Source organism: Carcharhinus amblyrhynchos, chromosome 1, assembly GCF_965287045.1.
Source record: "Carcharhinus amblyrhynchos chromosome 1, sCarAmb.v2.hapA, whole genome shotgun sequence".
NCBI lineage: Eukaryota > Metazoa > Chordata > Chondrichthyes > Carcharhiniformes > Carcharhinidae > Carcharhinus > Carcharhinus amblyrhynchos.
In genome coordinates, this window is record NC_137324.1 from 80,683,396 (window position 1) to 80,706,831 (window position 23,436).

At 42.6% G+C, this 23,436-nt stretch overlaps 1 protein-coding gene across 1 annotated transcript; it reads left to right on the forward strand.

The window, feature by feature from the left end:
- The first annotated feature begins 8,963 nt into the window (after window positions 1-8,963).
- On the forward strand, window positions 8,964-23,193 carry ociad2 (OCIA domain containing 2). The gene is made up of 7 exons (XM_080198248.1): window positions 8,964-9,094; window positions 11,159-11,243; window positions 14,594-14,647; window positions 15,275-15,322; window positions 16,592-16,721; window positions 20,507-20,608; window positions 22,993-23,193. The coding sequence occupies exons 1-7, from the start codon at window positions 9,038-9,040 to the stop codon at window positions 23,006-23,008; spliced, it is 492 nt and encodes a 163-aa protein (XP_080054374.1). The 5' UTR covers window positions 8,964-9,037; the 3' UTR covers window positions 23,009-23,193.
- Window positions 23,194-23,436: the final 243 nt, after the last annotated feature.

Below are 23,436 nucleotides of genomic sequence, written 5' to 3' on the forward strand. Positions count from 1 at the left end.
TGTGCAAGAACCTCTCTGGCTACGTCAAGGGCATCCTGAAACCCATTGTACGAAGAACAGCCAGCTTTTGTCGCAACACTACGGACTTCCTACAGAAACTCAGCACATGTGGAGCAGTTGAACCAGGAACACTCCTCATCACAATGGATGTCGCGGCACTCCACACCAGCATTCCCCACAATGATGGCATTGCTGCAACTGCCTCAGTACTCAACGCCGATAACTGCCAATTTCCAGATGCAATTTTACAACTCATCCATTTCATCCTGGACAACAATGTCTTCACCTTCAACAGCCAGTTCTTCATCCAGACACACACAACAGCCATGGGAACCAAATTCACACCTCCACATGCCAACATCTTCATGTGCAGCCTCGAACAAGACTTCTTCACCGCACAGGACCTTCAACTGATGCTATACACTAAATATATTGATGACATTTTCTTCCTTTGGGCTCATGGTGAACAAGCTCTGAAACAACCATTTGATGACATCAACAAGTTCCATCCCACCATCAGACTCACCATGGACGACTCTCCGGAATTGGTTGCATTCTTGGACACACGCATCCCCATTAAGGACAGACACACCTCACTGTACCGCAAGCCTCATGATGCTCCACTTCTCCAGCTTCCACCCTAAAAACGTTAAAGAAGCCATCACCTATGAATAAGCCCTCCGTTTACACAGGATCTGTTCAGATGAGGAGGATCGCATCAGATACCTCCAGCTGCTGAAATATGCCCTCATAAGGATAGGATATGGTGCTCGACTGCTCGACTCATCGATCGACAGTTCCGATGCGCCACAGCGACAAACCTCACTGACTCCTCAGAAGACAAACATGGGACATGGTGGACAGAGTACCCTTCGTCGTCCAGTACTTCCCCGGAGTGGAAAAGCTATGATATCTTCACCGGAATCTTCAACATGTCATTGACGAAGATGAACATCTTGCCAAGGCCATCCCCACACCACCACTTCTTGCCTTCAAACAACCACACAACCTCAAACAGATCATTATCCACAGCAAACTACCCAGCCTTCGAGAGAACAGTTATCATGACACAATCCTGCCACAGCAACCTCTGCCGGATCATCGATATGGATGCCATCATCTCACGTGAGAACACCATCCACCAGGTACGTGGTACATGCTCTTGCAACTTGGCCAACGTTGTCTACCTGATACGCTGTAGGAAAGGATGTCCCGAGGCATGGTACATTGGGGAGACCATGCAGACACTACAACAACGGATGAATGAACATCACTCGACAATCACCAGGCAAGACTTTTCTCTTCCTGTTGGCGAACACTTCAGCGGTCACGGGCAATTGGCCTCTGATCTTTGGGTAAGTGTTCTCCAAGGCGGCTTTCACAACACACGACAGCGCAGAGTCACTGAGCAGAGACTGATAGCCAAGTTCCGCACACATGAGGACGGCCTCAACTGGGATCTTGGGTTCATGTCACACTATTTGTAATCCCCATGACTTGCCTGGGCTTGCAACATCTCATTTACTGTCCTGTCTGGAGACAATACATATCTCTTTAACCTATGCTTAATGCTATCTCCACTCACATTGTCTGCACCTTTAAGACTTGATTAGCTGTAAAGACTCGCATTCTAATCAGTATTCTATAAACTGACTGTGTGTCTTTATATGCCCTGTTTGTGATCAGAACTCCCCAATCACCTGATGAAGGGGCAGAGCCCCGAAAGCTAGTCGCTTTTGCTACCAAATAAACCTGTTGGACTTTAACCTGGTGTTGTGAGACTTCTTACTGTGTTTACCCCAGTCCAACGCCGGCATCTCCACATCGTAACCAGGAAATGAGCCATTTGTGCCTCCTTTCTGTTTCCAGTTAACTAGTCAATCTTCTATGTATGTCAATATGTTACCACGAGATTTTATTTTTCACAACAACCTTTGATGAGGCACCTTATCAAATGCTTTTTAAAATCAAAGTACAACACATTCATCAGTTCCCTTTTATCGACAGCACCTGTTATTCCTTCAAAAAACTCCAATAAATTGGTTAAACATGATTTTCTTTTCACAGAACCATGTTGACTCTGCCTGATTACCTTGGATTTATCCAAGTGCCCTGCTATAATATCTTTAATAATGGTATCTAACATTTTCCCCATGAATGTTGTTAAGCTAATTGGCCAGTGAGGCATTGTGCCCAGCACAGCCTGAGTGGCTTCCTCTGCTGACACACATTGAACTTCTAACGTCCACAAAGTGAGCATCCTCCTCAAAAAATACAGCTGGCTCTTAGCCAACACACCATTCTCATTCACACAGACCCTCAAATCTGAAATCCTGTAGTTCCCACAAATCTCATCCTACACTCTACAAGCTGACTACAGTCCCACCTCTTGATGTGGTTTGTATCTCTTGGTTCACTAGAAACATAACCAACAACAACCTGGGTGGAGATTTTCTGCCCCTGTTTTCAGCGGAGAGGTGGAGAATTGAGTGGGAGTCCCAAAATGGCTTTCACTGCATCCCCCACCCAACCCAACCCACTAGCAGTGACATAACTGGCTTCCTGCAATGCAATGTCACGAACCCCTTTATAATGCATTTAAATATTAGTGTAACATCTCTCATTATAGAAAAAACACCCTCCCTGGCAGTGCAATGTCACATTGGCACAGTTTACAACAGGTTTTTTATTTGGGGAACTACTGAACAGATCCACTGGGAGCACACAGGTGCTTACAGTCCCTGGGGGAGAGGGTCATGCCGAGGCACTGCCTGGGCACTGTCCCTTGTCAGGCACTGTCAGAAGGCACTGCCAAAGGGGGTTTCATGGAGAAAGTGCTAGGAGCTCTATGGTCTGTGGTGGGAGGGGGTCTGCGGTTATGGGGGTTTGGGGTTCCATGGTCGTGGGAAGGGAGGGTCTGTGGGGCTGTGAGGGTGGGGTGGCATCATCCATGTCCGGGGGTGGGGGTGAGGAGGCGGGTAGGGTCCCGCTTCTGTGGGGTCCTTGGGTTTTTTGATTTTTATTTTGCATCTGGACACTCCTTAAAAATGAACTCTGCTAACATTAGGTTTTCTCCTGAAAAAGTGAACCATTTCCACTTCATTGCTGTTGATGTAGACAGGAGCATATCCTCCACTACGTTTCCTGATGCCGATGGCTATCTCTTTCATTTTACTGACATCAAGGGAGAAATTATTGTCATCGCACCATTTTACCAGATTCTCAATATAGAAAATTGATCTATCTCCTAATCACGAAAAGCAGGACAAATACAATTTGGCCAGTTACTGTCCCATTAGTCTGCTCTCAATCATCAGCAAAGTAATTGAGGGTATCATAAATGCTGTCCAAAGATGTGTAGGTTAGGTGGATTAGCCATGGTAAATGTGCAGGGTTACTGGGATAGGTTGGCTGCGGTAAGATGGCTCCCAAGGATAGCATTCTTCTGCACTATAGGAATTCTATGGTTACCTAGTGGCCCATACTCAGCAGTAACCTGTTTACTGATGCTCAGTTTCAGTTCCACTAAGGCCATTTAGCTCCAGACATCATTACAATCTTAGTCCAAAATACCAAAGAGCTGAATTCTAGAAGCGAGGTGAGACTTACTGCTCTTGACATCAAGGCAGCCCTAGCAAAACTTAAATCACTGAGAAGCAGAGGAAAATCATTTGACTGATTGGAATTATAGTTAGCACTTTGGAAGATGGTTGTGGTTGTTAGAGGCCATAGATCTCAGCCCCAGGGGGAATTCCTCAGGGCAGTGTCCTAGACCCAACCTATTTGTGCTTCTTCATTAATCACCTTTCCACCATCCAAACATCAGAAGTGGGGATATTCACAGATGATTGCACAATGTTCAGTTCCTTTTGCAACTTCTAAGAAGTCCTCACTTGAATGCAGCAAAATCTGGACAGCTTTCAAGTTTCAGCTGTGGTGGGCAACTAAATAGCAGTACACATGTGCCAGGCAATGACCATCTCCATCAGGACAAAGTCTGAGTCCCTCCTGTGACATTCATTAGCTTTGGGCATTGCAAATTCCCCAATATCAATATCCTGAGTGCCACCATTGACCAAAAATTTAACAGTAACGGCTACATAAATACTGCAGACCCAAGAATAGATCAGAGGTTGGGTATTCTGTAGTGAGTAACTTACTTCCTGACCCTCCAAACATTTTCCACTATCTAGAAGGCAAAATCCAGAAGCCTAATAGAATACTGTCCACTTGCCTGGATCAGTGCATCTGCACTCAAGAAGTTTTCCAATATCCAGGATGAAGCTGATTGAATACATTCATTTCAGCCACCACTGGTATACAGTGAAAGCAAGATGCACTGTTACCAATTTGAAAGCATCTTCCAAACCCGCAAGCTCTACCATCTAAAAGGCCAAGAAAGGCAGATGGATAGGAACACCACCACATATAAATTACCAAGCTATACATCACCCTGCCTTGAAAATATATCACTGTTCTTTCATTGTTGTTGGGTCAAAATCCTCACCAAAGAGCATTTAGGAATACTTATCCCTCATGGACACAAAGAAGCTGCAAAGAGATATAGGCAGGGTAGGTGACTGGGCAACAAGTTAGCAGATGGTTTAAAGTTTATTAGTGTCTCAAGTAGGCTTACATTCACACTGCAATGAAGTTACTGTGAAAATCCCCCAGTCGCCATACTCCGGTGCCTGTTTAGATACACTGAGGGAGAATTTAGCATGGCCAATGCATCTAACCAGCATGTCTTTCAGGCTGCAGGAGGAAACTCAAGCACCCGGAGGAAACCCACATGGGAAGAACATGCAGATTCTGCACAGACAGTGACCCAAGCCAGGGACTGAATCCGGGTCCCTGGTGCTGTGAGGCAGCAGTGCTAACCACAGTGCCACCGTGCCACCCAGATGGAGAGTATAATGTGAGAGTGTGTGAGACTATTCACTTCATCGATAAACAGAATATTCTTCAAAAAGTGTGAAACTTTTAAATATTTATATTCACAGAGGCTTGGATGTACTCATGCAAGGAAAATAGACTTATTATGTAGGTACAATAAGCAATTAGGAAAGTAAATAGCATTCTGATTAGAACAGGGAGATTGGAGTGGACATGTAATCAAGTCTTGCTTTAATTGTGCAGAACTTTGGTGAGACCATTACCTGAATTACTGTGTGCAATTTCAGTCTCCACATCAAAGCATGAATATGTTTGCCAGGGAGGCGGTACAGGGAAAATTCATTAGATTGTTCCTGGGATGACACCATAATCCTATGATATGAAACGATGAATTGGGCCTGTATAGGTTTAGAAGAATGAAAAGTGATCTCATGGATCTATAAAATGTTCCGAAGGAACTTGCTAGGAACTTTGTCTCCCCTGGTTGCGAATCTAGAACACAAATGCAGTCTTAAAAAGTGGCTGGTCATTTTGGACTGAGATAAGGACAAATTTCCTCACTCAAAGCATTATGAATCTTTGGAATTGTCTACCCAGAGATTTGTGGATGCTCTTTTGTTGGGTGTACTCAAGTTTGAGATGATTAGATTTTTGCTCTCTCAGACAACCAAGAGATATGGGGAGCAGGTGGAAAAGTGTAGCTGTGGTAGAAAATTAGCTGCGATGAATATTGAATGATGGAGCAGGCTTAACATCCTGAACTGTCTACTCCTGCTTCTATTTCTCATGTTCTTATTTGCTTGATTCAACCGAGGAGTAATGTTGGAGGCTCACCTGTTTGACTTAAATTAATCAGGGAGACCACAAATGGTTCACTAAAACATGCAGGTCAAGTCTTACCTCTAAGAAGCCCTCATGATTCAATAAAAATGCTCCTGTTTTTATTTATTTTGTACTTGCTATTATAATGTAGGAAATGAAGGAGTCAATTTGTACAGAGCAAGCTCCCACAAACAGCAGTGTGATGATGAACAGGAAATTTGTTTTTGTAACGTTGGCTAAGAGATAAATATTGACCAAGACACATGGTAAATTCTTAATTCCATCAAAAGAATATTGATAACAGAAACTTCCAAAGTTCTAGGACCAAACATTTCAAATCAGAAAAAACTGAAGCCAGAACAGGAGCTGTCAATGTTAGGGTGAGACTTCAGGTCTGGAATAATGAAAAACTGCATTGTGGGTGAGAATGCATGGAGGGCGGTGGGTTCACACATAATGAGTGAGAATGTGGGAGAGACGATCTGGGAGTCAGCGTTGTGAACAAGGATGCAGGATGAGGGGAGGAAACAATCTAGGAATCAACAATGTGAGATAGAGTTCGGAGAAGCAGCAGAGACAGGTGACTCACACCGGAAGTTTGTGCTGTGAAAAATAAGAAAGACTGACTTTTAGAAATTGACTCTCACTATTACCAGATTACTCAAAGCACTTCATGCCCAATGAAGTACATTTAAATTGTAATCACTGTTGTAATGTAGGAAACAGTAGCCAATTTATACACAGCGAGCTTCCACGAACAGCAGTGTGATAATAACCAGAAAATTTGTTTTTATAATGATAATTGAGAGCTAAATATCAATCAGGAACAATAGATAACAACCTTGGTTTTCTTCAAAATATTGCCAGGGAATCTTTTGCATCCATCTGAGTTGACAGAAAGAGCTTCATTTTAACCTCTCAACAAGAGACAGAATAGAGTGCAGAGGTGTGAAGAAATGGGATCCAACATTGTATGTGCAATTGTAGGGACAACGCAGGGGAACCAATAATGTGAGCAGAACTGTGAGAGGAAAGTGCACTGACTCAAATTATACTGAAGTTAAATCAGATAAATAAGTTCTGCACAATTGGCTCTTAGAAAAGTCTCTTTAAATCAACTGATACTGCAAAAAGTACAGATCGATCAATAGGATCACCTTTAATGTAAAGTAATATTCTAGCTTATCTAGTGAAAACAAACACTTTGCTCCCATCTCATTTTTGCCTGTCTATACATAGAAGAAAATAGGTCTATAAAGCATCCCAGATTCTTAAGGCGATTTCTGAATATTATTTTAAAACACTAACTCCTTGAATATTCTACTTCATTAGGACACAGGTACCACTTGATGACACCTAGGTGGGCTCCTGGCTGACTTCCCACTTTCCATAAATTTCAACTGACCCAAGGCTTTACTGCTCATATCCTAATTCAAGCAAAGTCTTGTTCACCTGACACTCCTGTGCTCACAACAAACTTACAGAAACAGTACAGAAACTTCTATTAGATTCCTTCATGGCCTCACCATGATTGAGAAAGACTCTATGAGAAGGATGCAACATCCGTCGCTAACTAAGCAAGTTAAGGCTGGTATAAAATTGAAAGAAAAGGTATACAATGCTGCAAAGATTAGTGGTAGGCCAGAAAACAGGGAAAATTGTACAAAGCAGCAAAGGGAGACCAAAAATAATAAAGAGGGAGAAATTAATTTGTAAGAGAAAATTAGCTATGAGAACAGTAAAAATAAGGCAGTACTTGACTGAGTGTGGATCAAGGGACCGCAGCAAAATTGGAGTCAATAGGAATTAGGGTGAAAATCCTCCACTGATTGAAATCAAAGGAAGATGGATGTGGTGATTGGAGGTCAATCATCACAGCTCTAGGACATCGCTACAGGAGTTCCTCAGGGTAGTATCCTTGGTCCAAGCATCTTTAGCTGCCCAATCAATGATCCTCCTACCATCATAAGGATAGAAATGGGAATGTTCGATAACTATATAATGTTCAGAACCATTTGTGACTCCTCAGATACTGATGCAGCCCATATCCAAATGCAGGAAGACCATACTTGGGCTGGCAAGTAATGTTCGCACTACACAAGTGCCAAGCAATCACTATCTCCAACAAGAGAGAATCTAATTTTGCGTCTTGACTTTCAACGGCTTTTTTGCTGAATCCCCACAATCAGCATCCTGTCCACATTGGCCAGATCCAATCTTCTCATATTAAAATCGGCCTTTCCCCTAGTCAGAACATTTATTTCTGGTCCATTTTGTACTTTTCCCTAACCAGCTTAAATCTTATTGAGTTATGGTCACTATCGCTGACACTTCTATCACCTATCCGGTTTCATTCCCCAACATTAAGTCCAGTGTCGTCCTCTCTCGTCAAACTTCCCATCTGCTGTTTCAAAAAACTCTCCCGGATGTATTTTAAGAATTCTGCCTCCTCTCAGCCTTTCATACTTTGACTATCCCAATTAATATTGGGGAAGTTGAAATCTCCTCCTATTATTACCCTACTATTTTTACACATCTCTGAGATATACATGCAGATCTGCTCCTGTATCTCTCCCCGACTGTTTGGAGAAGACCGCAATACACTCCCAGCAAAGTTTCCCCTGTTTTTGTTTTTAAGATCAGCCCATTTGACCTCAATTGAGGAGCCTGCCAAGATATCATCTCTCCTTTATTATTGAGTATACCAGTTATCAATACAGTAGAATATGGGCAGAAACTTTTGCCTTGAGATGTTTAGCCCCAGCCCTACCTTGCAAGTAGCGGACAGAAGTTTACAACTCTCAAACAATGGAGACCCTGGGCAACTGTGCATTTGATGTTGTAAGAAGTCTCACAACATCAGGTTAAAGCCCAACAGGTTTATTTGTTAGAAAAAACCACTAGCTTTCAGAGTGCTGCCCCTTCATCAGGACTCGAAATGTGAGGTCAGCATAAACCTAACGATTTTCAGGCTCTGACACTTACTTCAAAGCTCTGTAAATAATGCCTTGGGAAAAACAAAAATGTTTTAGGCTGCATAACTTATTTGAAAATGTACAACTTAAAACAGCAGTTTCCAGTTTAAGGAGTGTTAAGAAAATGCTGAACTTTTCGGCATCACTAATTCATTGAAACTTGAATGTCTTCTTAAATTTACTGAGTGAGTGAAGAAAGAGTTAAGGAAGGTTGATAATAAGATTAGGTGGAGATTAGTACAGAGGAATCTACCCAAGTAGGAAATCGCTGTCGATAGTGAAAGTTACAGACAGGCGGCACACAATTTGTCAGCAGAGTGAATTACTGCTTTGTCGGAACAACAATGTCAAGTGAAAGTTCACCCTCGCCAAACGAACAGCTTGCGCCAACAAGGAACAGAGTAAGTATGGAGGTCACAAACATTGTGTAGAGTAAAATATCGCAGCAACTTTTGCGATTTGAAGCGCGGGGCTGAAACTGCTGAGGAAACTTGGTCAGAGGCAAGTAGAACTCCAGCAGAACTTCAGCCTAACTGAAAATGAAAAACAAATTTAAATATTGAACAAGGGAGGTGAAATGCTAGCATAACTAATCGATTGTAGCGTGAAATAAAGGCCTCGACCAAAGGGAATTAATTTTTAAAGTTTTCTAGTCCTGCACTGAGATGTCACGGTGTGTATATCCCTTCAGCCAATACAACATACCGCCATGCTCAGTAAGGTTCTGCATGACTGAATATTTAAGTTGTTTGTTACACAGAACCATAAAAGCTAAATAGGGAGAGGCTGAAAACCTAGTAACACTCAAGTGGGATTTGCTAGTTGGACAAAGGAAACATGGGTGAAGTGCTATGAGAATTTGGTGGTTAAACATGATCTGTTCATATACAGAGTGAAAGTTCAAGTAGGTTGGCTTGGTCGATTATTCTGTGTTGTAACTTCTAAATATATTTTCAAGTTACAGGACAGAAGATGATCTTCAGTCCTTTGTGCCGACAATGACTCTTTTCTGCAGCAAACTGAAATGAATCCCAGTGTCCCACCCTCTCCCACAGATAACATACACTTTAAACAAAATAAACTTCCATTATCAGCACCTGTGAAAGGGCTGGAGGAGGGTGGGAAAATCAGGGAGGCCTCCCCCAGGTAGCAGCAGGCACTGAACTGAGCCCATAATAAAGGAATTGCTCACTAGGGGCCCTACAATGAGAAGTCCTCCCAAGGATCCCATAGACTGTGATGGGTCAGGGCTGGACGGTGATGGGATTGGGACTGTGTTTGTTTGGAATCCTGGCTCAGAATAATACTGATGCATGAGTAGTGACATAAAAAAAACTCAGTGTCATAATGGCGAGAATACTGGAGTGCTCCACACAGGTCCATCAGGCACACTCCAGATTGCAATCGTTCTATGCTCAGTTGCTTTTTTTGCAGAGTGATGTAGAGTGCTCTGGTATTGCAGGGCCTAAACATTCCAGTGAGTTTGGCTGCAGACAGCTCAGGCGCAGTTTTGCAAGAGCACCCCAATCTCAAAGTGCACTGGCAAACCCTCCTCCCTCCCCACATGGACATCGGGCCTCCCTCATCAGCAGCATGTTCCCCCATCCCTTCCTCACACAAGTCGCTGGCATCATGGCCCTCCTGATGGGACCCCGAAATGCCCCCCATTATTACATCCATCGTGCCCCCTCCAATCATGGACCATGGCATTGCCAGGGTGTCCGTTGGGCACTGCCAGGGTGTTTAGAGAAATGCTTGGTCATGCCCCTGATCACCCTAGGGGCTTCAATGGCCTCCAATTCTCCCAGTGTAGCCATTCGGCCCAGTCGCTGCTAATGGAGATGGTTACTTATTGATGATGGTGTGACCTCCCACTGGAGATGTGGGAACGTTCCAGGAGGGGGGACAATCATATGCCAAACTTGCTAATGAGATTGAAATCAAGTCAATCTAATGCTAGTCCGCCTTGCATCCTTTCTGGGTGAGATCTGGTTTGCACCAGTAGAAAGGGACCACGATGATTGCGCTGGGCACGAAACTGATTTTTAGGCCTGCGCATTATTTTCTGGGATTGGCCCGATCTCCGCCGGGTGCAGCGAGATCAGAAAATCACCCCCCTCCACCCCCACACCAGATGAATAAGTATTACAGACGTGAAAGTATCACTGGTGAAGTAATTAGGTTAGAATTTTTGTTTTATTTTTAAAGATAAAAATCAGGAAGAGACATCCAAAAACTTTGCTGCACCAGATATTTCATCTGTGTTTATTCAACTCCCTCAAGTATTTAATTAGGTTCATGCTAACTGTGGGTTCTTCAAAGGAATGATGTTCTGATTGCTTTTCTTTATTCAAAGCTTTACCTTATTGCTGATTTCAGTAATTGTAAAACCATTTAATCATCCGCAAACTGAGATATTTTGTACTGCTTATGACTGACAACACATTGATTTTTTTTATACACAGGATGGGTGTGTCAGCCGATATTTTTATGATGAGAAAATTGGAAAGGTTATAATGGAGTGTAAGAGTGAGAGTTTCTGGTATAGAGGCAAGTTTTGATTGCTTATTTTCTGAAAAGTTGTCACACTGTAGCATCCTTCCTTTCTAGTGTTTCTGCAAACAAAGTGATTCAAAGTTACTGTGATCATATGAACTATCAATTTGGATATGCATTCCTGGCAGTGATTATGTATAGATTTGTGTCACACAATTGGTCTTACTCTGATACTTTAGAATTTATTTTCTTGACGCTGCATCCTGACATATCCACAAAATTCCCTGACCTCTAACAATAATTGTGGACAGTTAGGGGAGAATTTAACTTTTTTGATGTATTGAGCATGGAGATAGATGCCTAGAAGTCATATGATGTACTTTACATCACTGACAGATTCCTGGCCCTAATATCCACCTGATTGGCTTCTAGCTAGACAGAGAACACTGGAGGAAAAGGCTGCCGGATCACATAAATCCAATCACTGACCCTGTAAATGAAGACTAGGAGAATCTGATCCATAGAGTTTGCGGGTTTGATTTTACGCAGGGATCTAATCCCTTACTTTGTGGATGAGGGTGACTGTTCCTGTGTGATTTTGTATGGGGGGGGGGCGGAGTGGATTCTGATCATGGAGGCACTGAGGGTGTAAGGAAGAAATCCTGCTTCTCCTAGAGAGTGGTCTCGGTGCTTCTCTTTGTCCTTGCCTCAGTACAATTGCCAAGGAAACCTGGCCAACTAATTAATACTGCAGAGCAGGTTTAACCTGAGGTAAAAACAGAAAATGCTGGAAAAGCTCAGCAGGTCTAGTAGTATCTGTGGAAAGAGAAACAGAGTTAATGTTTCAAGTTCGGATTACTCTTCTTCAGAACCAGCGAGCTGAGGCATCTACTTTCATTTAAAATGCCAACTCGCCTCCTGGGGGCAGGTTGGTTGTCCACCACTTATTCTGACTGGGGAAAACCTGAAAGTTGACAGCAAGGAGATGATTTCCCAACGTGCTCAGAATTTTTACCTATTGATGTCCCTGCTCCCCTACTGCCGTCACTTCTACCCAATCCAACCCATTCCTCCATGTTCTAACTCTTAGTCACATCTACTATCAGGTACTGTTAAGTTCATTTTTCGCGAGACTCTTCCGTCCTTGATACAAAGGCAAACACTAACCGCTGTCCGATTCAAAAGTTCTTCATTCTTCTTACATACGCAAGCTGGCAAACCTTTGCTATGGAACTTCCATGCAGTGCTGGGAGTCCGGTAGAAAAGGCATGCCGAACAATGTGACAGTCCCCCTTTATGTAGCTTTTACAATCCTTCAGAACATATGCGATCTGATACACTATAGCTAATCACAAGACACCCTTTGTTCTAGTCTGGTTAACCATATCTAAGGTCATAATATTGTTACGTTGAAAGAAAGAGAACGGTTAAAGGGTAAATTCATTAATCACAGATGTCTTAAGCTGGCTCTGAATGCGATTACTGTCACTAGAGAGGTAGTGCTTGATCAACTAGCAGGACTGATGGTGGACAAGTCCCCAGGACCGGATGGAATGCATCCCAGGGTTCTGAAGGAAATGGCAGAGGTGATAGTAGATGCCTTAGTGATTATTTGCCAAACTTCGCTGGATTCTGGGGAAGTGCCGGAAGATTGGAAAACGGCTAATGTTACGCCGCTGTTTAAAAAAGGTAGCAGGCAAAAGGCAGGGAATTATAGGCCGGTTAGTTTAACGTTTGTTGTTGGAAAAATGCTTGAATCTGTCATCAAAGAAGAAATAGTGAGGCACCTAGAGAAGAATTGTTCGATAGAGCAGACACAGCACGGATTCATTAAGGGGAAGTCGTGTTTGACAAATTTATTGGAATGCTATGAGGATGTGACTAGTGCAGTAGACAGAGGGGAACTGGTGGATGTAGTGTTTCTTGATTTTCAAAAGGCGTTTGATAAGGTGCTGCACAAAAGGTTGCTTCAGAAGGTTAGGGGGCATGGAGTTGGGGGTAAGGTGTTAGCGTGGATAGAGGATTGGTTGTCTAATAGGAGGCAGGGAGTTGGTATCAATGGGTGCTATTCTGATTGGCGGTTGGTAACTAGTGGAGTGCCGCAGGGATCAGTGCTGGGGCCTCAGCTATTTACCATTTATATAGATGATCTGGAGGAGGGGGCTGAGTGTAGGGTGACAAAATTTGCTGATGACACAAAGGTAAGTGGAAAAGCAAATTGTGCGAAGGGTGTGGAAAGTCTGCAGAGGGATCTAGATAGGCTGAGCGAGTGGGCGAGGACCTGGCAGATGGAGTACAATGTTAGCAAGTGTGAGGTTATCCACTTTGGCAGGAATAATAGTAGGAGGGATTACTGTTTAAAGGGCGAAAAGCAGCAGCATGCTACGGTGCAGAGGGACCTGGGGGTCCTTGTGCGTGAGTCGCAAAAACCCAGTCTGCAGGTATAGCAGGTGATCAAGAAGGCGAATGGGATGCTGGCCTTTATAGCGAGGGGGATAGAATATAAAAGTAGGGAGGTCTTGCTGCAACTGTACAGGGTACTGGTGAGGCCGCAGCTAGAGTACTGTGTGCAGTTTTGGTCGCCGCACTTGCGCAAGGATATTTTGGCCTTGGAGGGAGTGCAGAGGAGGTTCACTAAGCTGATACCGGAGTTGAGGGGGTTGGAATATGAAGAGAGACTAAATAGACTGGGTCTGTACTCGTTGGAGTTTAGAAGGATGAGGGGGGATCTTATACAGATGTATAAGATAATGAAAGGGATGGATAGGATAGAGGTAGAGAGATTCTTCCCGCTCAGAAAGGACAACAGGACTAGAGGGCACAGCCTCAAGATAAGGGGGGGCAGTTTAGAACAGAGTTGAGGAGGAACTTCTTCACTCAAAGGGTGGTGAATCTCTGGAATTCTCTGCCCATTGAAGTGGTGGAGGCTACCTCGCTAAATATATTTAAGATACGGGTAGATAGGTTTTTGGTAGGCAAGGGAATTAAGGGTTATGGGGAGAAAGCGGGAAAGTGGAACTGAGCCACTTCAGATCAGCCATGATCTTATTGAATGGCGGGGCAGGCTCGAAGGGCTAGGTGGCCTACTCCTGTTCCTACTTCTTATGTTCTTACTGTCATTTTGAAATCAACTCAAAAATTTTTAGTTGCATGCGATGTTAACCCCTTAATATCCCAGTACGAGTGAGCTCTGTTGTACATAGTCTAAAATGAATCAAATGCAAAGGAGGTAATAAATAGACAAAAGGGGAAATTTACTTCAAACTTCTCCCATTCAACCATGTATCTTCAGCACCCTGCTCATCGTGCATTTGAATATAATTATGCTTGCATGATGTTGGACTTGCATTTGACTTAATATTTGTTAGAATGGAATTTCTCTAATGAATCCTTTTGATTTTCAGCTTTGCCATTGTCTCTTGGAAGTATGCTTGTTACCCAAGGACTGGTGTACAAAGGTAATATGAAAGTTTGATGAGCAGTTAGCACTATGCTTAATAAAATTGTTCTATCAAAGTTGATCCATTGCATAAATTTGGGCTAAAATTCCATAGAGTTCTCACAGCTAACCACTGTAGTTTAGGCAAAACAACCACAGAAACCCCAGTGAAATGGGCCTCAGTTTTGCTCTCCAATGGCACCTGATGTTCCTTCAGCTTACAGCTGCCCATTGACCTCTGTCAGGTTTTTGATCAGGAACTTGATATCTTCAGGTGTCCAAAGCAGAGTGGTGACCTCAGTTGGGTACCTGAAGGATACGTGAGCAGGGTAAACACTTCATGGCTGTTCATGTAAGCAGATTAAGAATTCCCATTGAGGAATGCAGGAGTTAGAATTAGCATTACATAAATCAGCATTAAAAAAATCTAACAAGAGATTCATCAAAGAGAGGCAATTTCTTTTTAAAGAGTGGATTTGTAAATATTTGCTAAGGAAAATATTTCATTTCTGAGAGTGAATTGTTTTAGCTCCCTCATAGGCTATAGATTTGGGGAATTGATACTTTCAAAAGCAAATAATTTTTTCATCAAAGGATCAGTAATTTATGCAATAAACTGAAATCATTTCTTCTATTTCCTGTGTAGGAATTCTTTTGCCCTCAAAGAGATTTGGATCAATCCCTAAAGTCGCACGTAAGTTATGACTTATTTTACTGTATGATTATAATGTCACTGCTGTTAATGGCAATACGCAGAAACACAGTCTGGAAATTCAGGTCATTGTAATGTGTGTGTGCCCATATTACAACTTACATTCAGTAGGGTACACTCTATGGTGAGAACCTCTTCTGTGATTCTGGCAAAAAGCAACTTGAAAATGGGCCAATAAGGCTTTCGGCGGCTTTGTCAGCCTGACCACCATTTCCTTCCCCTCAGCCTTTCTGGTACCTCCACTGCCTATATTCTCCTCACTAATCTCACAGAAATGGCAGCTGTGAATTGTGGTCCCAGTACACAGCAGGTTTTTATTCCTACTAGCCAAGTTACAGTATTTGTGGAGCTGGCATGGAGAAAGTGACAGTGAATCTGGGAAGTGACAGTCTGATGTTTGCTCATTGACCGAGAGGGTCTAAGCTGAATAAGACCATTCATAATTGGTGTTGTGTTTGACCCTGATTGAGTTCCTAATTACATAACTGCACCATTGTCAAAACTAAACTGCCTACTTCCACTTTTATAATATTGCTCAACTCTGACCCTGCCTCATTTTATCTGTTGCTGAAACTTTGAGCAATACCTTTGTTATCACTAGGCCTGACTATTTAATGCTCTCTTTACCAATAAGCCACCTTCCTAAATAAAGGACCAATTTAGGAATTGGTCCTAATTCCTAAATTGACCAATCCAAAACCACACTCTCATATCTTAGTCACGGTTCATAGGTTCATCCATCATCACTCTATTTACTGACCTCAAGTAGCTCCTGATCCAACAATGTTTCAACTTTAAAATCCTTATCCTTGCTTCCAAATTCCTTCAAGGCCTTTCTCCTTCTTATTTCATAACATCCTCCAGCCCCACAAACCTTTCAGATCTCTGGACTCTTCCATTTCTGGTCTCTCACACATTCCCAATATTAACACAACACCACTGATGACCATGCTTTCAATTAAGGTCCTGAGATCTGGAATTCACTTTCTAAACACCCACACCACTCTAGCTCTCTCTCAACATTTGAGATTCTCCTTAAAATTTAGATCTTTGGTCATGCTTTTGATCAAGTGTTTTGATGTCCCTGGAGCTTTTTATTATTGATGCCATTCTTGATTAGTGTCTTCGCACATTTAATGTAACAAAATGCTTTATATAAATACAAGTTGTTATTGTTCATATTTCACAAAATAATCCCATTTTGCAATAAAGCTCATTTCTCCAATATTTTCCTTGTATGTTGTTCTCCAGTTGCTGGAGTTCTTGGTTTTGTGATTGGAAAGGCTTCATATATGGGGGCTTGCCGTAAAAAGTTTCAAGATGCAGGATTTACTCCTTTTGGGAATGAATTTCCTCATTGGTTTAGAAACTTCAACTATAGGTGAGTAATTTACCATAAACTTATGTACATAAAGTATATAATCTCAAACTTAATTATAAACTTTTAGCAATGTCGCTGTAACAATATTTCCAAACTTTGTTAAAATATCCTCAGAACTCCTGGCCTCACAAAACCACTGTCTTGTGTATTACCATGCGCAGAATTTTTAATCTGCGGTCATTTAAGCAGTTTTTTTGTTTTGATCTTTTGATCCTTCTTCCAAACCTTCCTCTTTCCTCTGATATATGTTTTATTCCTTTTCTGATAGGGTAAGCATCCAGTATGGCACAAAGTTACCTCAGGGATCAGAGAAACTGAAGACATTTATTGGAGTGAACTGGGGAATGAAGATTGAGGGTGGGGTGCAGTTACACTGAGTCTGCACTCCATTTGTCTTTGGCATAATTTCCACAGGCAGAATAACTGGTGCTTCGTGCATTTAACCCTTTCCAGGTGATGACAAAAAGGAGGCAAGGGTGGTGGGATGACATCATGTATCAGGGTTCCCATCAGTTCCACCTGTGGCACCCCAAACAGACCTTGCACTTGCAGGAAGCAGATGCGCAACACTTTAAATGGAATAGAAGTAGGGCCCAACCAAACGGGAAGACACGTTTCCCTCCAGCAGTCAATCTCTGAATGAGTGATCTCACTGCGGAGAGGGTTATGCTTCATAGAATCTCAACAGTGTAGAAGAGGCTATGCAGCGACTCTCTGACAGAGTATCTTACCCAGGCTCTCTCTCCCGCCCTACCCCTGTAACCCCACACATTTACCATGGTTAATCCATTTAATCTACAAATCCTGGGAAACTTTTACGGTCAATCAACCTATTCCACATATCTTTGGACTGTTGGAGGAACCCGGAATACCTGGAGGAAACCCACATAGTCACTGGGAGAATGTGCAAACTCCACGAGGACAGTCACCCAAAGCTGGAATTGAACCTAGGTCCCTAGCACTGTGAGGCAGCAGTGCTAACCACTGTGCCACTGCACACACTTAGTTCCCCAGTTCTCTCAGAATCCCAGTTTGCTGTGAGGTTGAAAAAAACCATCTAACAGCTGAACAACAAGGCCTCCAGCACAGATGGGATCCCTGCTGAAGTATTAAAATGCAACTGGAGAGGCACTCTTGACAAGAATCCACAACCTCGTATTGCCCTTGTCTGGAAGGAAGACTGCATGCTGGGATGTCTCAGAGATGCCTTAATTGTAACCATCTTCAAGAAAGGAGATAGGTCCAACTGTGGAGATTACAGAGGGATTTCCCTGCTCTCCGCCACGGGAAAGGTCATCTCGAAAAATCCTCTTCAATCGTTGCTCCCTGTAGCTGAAGAGCTCCCCTCTGAGTCTCAGTGCAGTTTCCATCCAGCAAGACGCAAAATGGACATGAGCTTCAGTGTGCAACAAATTCAGGAAAAATGATCTGATTTGATTTGATTAGAATGGATTTATTATTGTTACACATATTAGCATACAGTGAAAAGTATTGTTTCTTGCGTGCTTTACAGACAAAGTAAACCGTTCATTGAGAAGGAAATGAGAGAATGCAGAATGTGGTGTTACAGTCATAATTAAAGTGTAGACAAAGATCAACTTAATGCAGGGAGCAGCATCAACCTCTGTACATGGCCTTCTTTGATCTTGTCAAGGCCCTCGACTTTGTCATCTGCGAGCGATTGTTGAACATCCTCCTCAAATTCGGCTGCTCGCAGAAATTTGTCATCATTCTCCACCTACTCCACAATAACATGTGAGAATGGGCCTCAGATTGAACATCCAGAAAAAAAGGTTCTCTGCCAGCCTGCACCTACCACACAAAACTGCCTCCCAAACATCAAGATCCACAGTGAGCCTGCACCTACCACACGAAACTGCCTCCCAAACATCAAGATCCACAGTGAGCCGTGGACAACATGAATAATTTTCCATACATTAGGAGCCTCCTCTCGTCATGTACAGATGTCGATAAATTCAACATTTACTCCAGTAAGCCAGTGCAGCCTTTGACACCTGAGGAAGAATGTTTGAAGATCGAGACCTCAAATCCAGCACCAACCTCATGGTCTACAGAGCAGCCGTGGTCCGCGCCCTCTTATATGCATCAGAAACATGGACAATGTACAGTAGACACAACAAATCCCTGGAGAGATATCACCTACGTTGCTTCTACAAAATCCTGCAAATCCACTAGCAGGATAGACATACCAACATGAGCATTCTGTCCCAGGCTGATAGCCCCAGTATTGAGGCACTGGTCACAGTTGTCAAGCTGCAATGGGCAAGCCCCAATGTGCACATGTCCAACACAAGTGCTCTACTCTGAGCTCCACAATGGCAAATGATCACTAGGAGGGCAGACGAAATGCTACAAGGGCACTCTGAAAGCCTCCCTAAATAAATGCAACAACCTCATCAACAGATGGGAATCGCTGGCATGAGAATGCACAAACTGGAGAAGAAGCATCCGCAAAGGTGCCAGTCACCTTGAGCGTCACTGGGTGGAGCACACGGAAGCCAAGCATAAACAGCAAAAAGAGAGCACAAAATCCAGAATGTTCCAACCACCCATCTGATCAGACATTACCTGCCAGACCTGTGGCAGAGTCTGCGAATATTCAACTACTGCAGATCCCACCTCCCCAGAGAGGAAGCAAGTCATTCCCAACCCTGAGGGACTGCCAAAGAGGTTGTTGAATTGTCCTATACCATTCATGAGTGAATTTGCAGGATTGCAGAGCTTTGATATGTTCTACTGACTGTGGGATGCACACCAGCATCTATCCACCTTCCTTTGAAATATTTGACTTATCTGTTGCATGCTGCCTCTGCTGTTTAGCATGCATGTGTTGTCACTTCTTTGGGCTGGCATCTCTGTTTCATATATGCCTGGTACAGCTCCTGGTATGATCTTCAACATTTCTCATTGAACTAGGGTTGGACCCCAGCGTTGATGGTAATAATAGAGTGCAATATATGCCCGGCTGTGAAGTTACAGATTCTGGTGAAACACAGTTCTACTACAGTTGAGGGTCCACAATGCCTCAAAACGTCTAGCTTTTGGCAGCTCGATCAGTCCTAAATCTAACCCACAGAGCACGTGGTAATGCCACATAGCATGATACCTAGCTATAACAAAAATAGGTCAGGATCATGGAGTGAGAAATAGAGTTAGTGGCCAGAATTTGGCATGTATGACAGTTAAAAATGTGCAGCGAGTATGTCACATCCAAAGTTTGGGGGAGGGGGCACGAATCCAAGCTGCCCAGTGTCTGATTGAGGGACTGGACAATGGGAAGGAGTTGGTCCACTGAGACCCACCACATTGTCTTTGCTGCCAACTTCACTGCATACCTCTCCCCATGACCCCCAACCTCTCAAGCCCCCACCCGCCCCCACCCCCACTCCCCAAATTACTTATCTATGGCCTGGGTCACTGCAGGATCCTGGGACCCCAGTGCCTGTCCTACCAGTAGTAGCCACAGCCACTCCAGTGACACTGCTAAGCACATGCACTGCTAGTTTCTGATTGGATGATAGCTCACGGCAGGCAAGACTTCTGCCCCCAAACTATTGATTCAAGGGGAAGGCCCAACACTGGGCTCATCACTGCCTGATTGGTTCAGTGGGCCTTTTGGAAAAGAGGCAGTGAAGGTCTCCCTCTGGTAGACAAGAACCCTGACTCTGCAACAAGATTCTGTCCAATTCAGTTCAATGACCAATGATTCTGCATTTGTGAGCAGGCTTATTAGTTGTACTAAGTTGTAAGATGATGTTTTCCAGTAAACACCATCATGGCTGTGACCGTGCTGAAGGTAAAAATGGACCTCATGGATGTCCAGACCATAAACCTCAACAGCCAACCCCAGACCCCGTTGACATCAGGTATGTTCCTTCTTAATCTTTGAGGCAACAACTCAGTTCATTTGTTACTTTAATATGTAAAAATTAGTTTAAGAATGTTTATACCATGGTTCAAAAATAAAGACAAACTTTAAAAAAATCAAAGCATATTAGGTTTAGATTTTCTGTTCTGGTTCTGGGGTGCATTTCCATGGGAATGAGAATTTTATGCTTGCTCCAGCATCTAGTAATCTTCCTTTGAAGTTTGAAAGTAGTCCCCATACTCTCCCTACCCTGGGATCCTTTAAAGTTACTTTGTCCCCTGGTCCTGAGACTAGGTGCTGGCATGTCTTCAGGTCTCATCACTGCAGGGACTGGAGAACTGTCAACCAATCAGATTGGGCAGTAGCTAATCCACAAGGTGAGAGTACAAGGAATTGCTGGTAAAATATTGGCATGGATGGAGGATTGGTTAGCAGACAAGAAGTAGAGAATAGGGATAAACAGGGCATTTTCAAGTTGCAGGCTATAACTAATGGGAGTTCCTTGAAGATCTGTGCTGGAAACTTAGATATTTACAATCTATACTAATAATTTCAATGAAAACTCCGAGTGTGAAGTATCCAGGTTTGCTGACAATACAAAGCTGGGTGTGAATGTAAGCTGTGGGGAGGACACAGAAACTACAAAGAAATATAATCAACTTAAGTGAGTGGGCAACAATATGGTAAAGAAGTATAATGTGAAAACGTGTGGTAGTAAAAATAGGAAAGTATGATAGTTTTTAAAATGCATTAAACATCTAAATGTTGATGTTCAAAGGGTCTTGGATGCATTAGTACAAAGAACATAATAAGTCAGCATACAGTTAAAATCAGGAGAGATGGTGGCAAAGTATTAATGTCATTGGACTAGTAATCCAGAGATCCAGGTTGTTGTTTTTGTGGATATGTGTTCAAATCCAAACATACTAGCTGTTGGAATTTAAATTCAATTAATAAATCTGGAATTGAAAACTCATCTTGGTAATAGTAACCATGAAACTATCATTGATTGTTGACTCTTCACTGCCCTTTGAAATGTTTAGTTTAAGAGCAATTAAGGATGCTAATAAAAATTGTCTTTTTTCGAGTGACACTTGTATTGCATGAAATAATTAGAGGAAGGTACAGCAAGCAATAATGAAGATAAATGGCATTTTGCCCTTTACTGCACAGGAAATGGAGAACAAGAAATGGAGAAATGGAGAACAAGAAATGGAGAACAGTCTTGCTAAGACTGTATTTGGCTTTAGTGAGACCACACCTGCAGTAATGTGCAGAGTTTTGGTCTCCAAATTTAAGGAAGAAAATACTTGCATTGAAAACCCACTCCAGAGATATGTGGGTTAGATTGATTGGCCATGACAAATAGTCCCTTAGTGTCAGGGGGATTAGGAGGGTAAATATGTGGGGCTATAAGAATAGGACCTGGGTGGGATTTTTAATCAGTGCAGGCTCAATGGGCCAGATGGCCTCCTTCTGCAATGTTATCTTAGACCATAGGTTAACCTGATTGGTCCCTGAGATGAGAGGGTTATCCTATGATGAAATTAAGTTGGGCTTATACTTTCTGGAATTTAGAAGTATTTCTTTGAAACATACAAGATTCTGAAGGGGCTTGTCAGGGTAGACAATGACTAAGAAATCTAGATGTGAATTGCCGGCGTTGGACTGGGGTAAGCACAGTAAGAAGTCTCACAATACCCTCTCTCCATTCACATTATCTATATCTTTAAGACTTGATTACCTGTAAAGATTCACATTCCAACCATTATTTTGTAAATTGAGTTTGTATCTTTGTATGCCCTGTTGTAAACAGAATTCCCACTCACCTGATGAAGGGGCAGCGCTCTGAAAGCTTTTGGCTTGTGCCTTGTGCTACCAAATAAACCTGTTGGATTTTAACCTGGTGTTGTGAAACTTCTTACTGAGAAATCTAGAACATGAGGGCACATAATTTCAGGACGAGGGGGTCAATATTAGGATTGAGATGAGGGGAAATTTCTTCACTCGGAAGGTTGTGAATCTTAGGAATTCTCTTCCCTAGGAGTTGCAGATACATCTTTGAGTATATTTTAGGCTGAAATAGACAGATTTTCGGGGAAGGAAGGGTAATGGGGAACGGGTGGGAAAGTGGAACAGAGGCAGGAGATCAACCATGATCGTATTGAATGCTGGAGCAGACATATGTGGCCTATTGCCTACTTCAGCTCCTATTTCATATGTTCTGTTCTTAATCGTTTAGAGATTTTTCATCTCCATTATGACTTCTTATGGATGCGGTTTTACATTCTAAATGAATGCATACCACATTGTTTGAGTGTTCTAGGCAGGAGAATCTTTAACTATTGAATGAAATCAAATAATAGTTTTCTTTCCCCACAGTTCAAAGAATCCCTAAAGAATAAATACTCACTGTGCCTGCGACTTGGTGGAGAAATTCTGCAGTGACAGTCTATTATATTCCGAATCATATTACTTTCAATGTTTAAAATACTGATCATTGCTCTAAATAATAAGAGGAAAGGGTGCAGTTGTAACAGGAACAGTTAGACAAAGCTGTATGCGAGGCATTTGTTATTTTCAATTGCTAATAAAGTAAATATACTACAGAGCTTCTGAAAGTGTGATTTGTATTCATCAGCCATTTACCACACTGTATTCAGCAACCAACATATCAATCAACATATACACAGATCAGAGGAAACACTCTGTGAATCTCCTGTACTGCACTAATGAGAAAAGTTCAAATAATATTGATACAGTTTGAAAGGCAAATTCATTTATATTTCCAGTTCTGCTTACAGTTTTCCAACATAAAATAAGGCT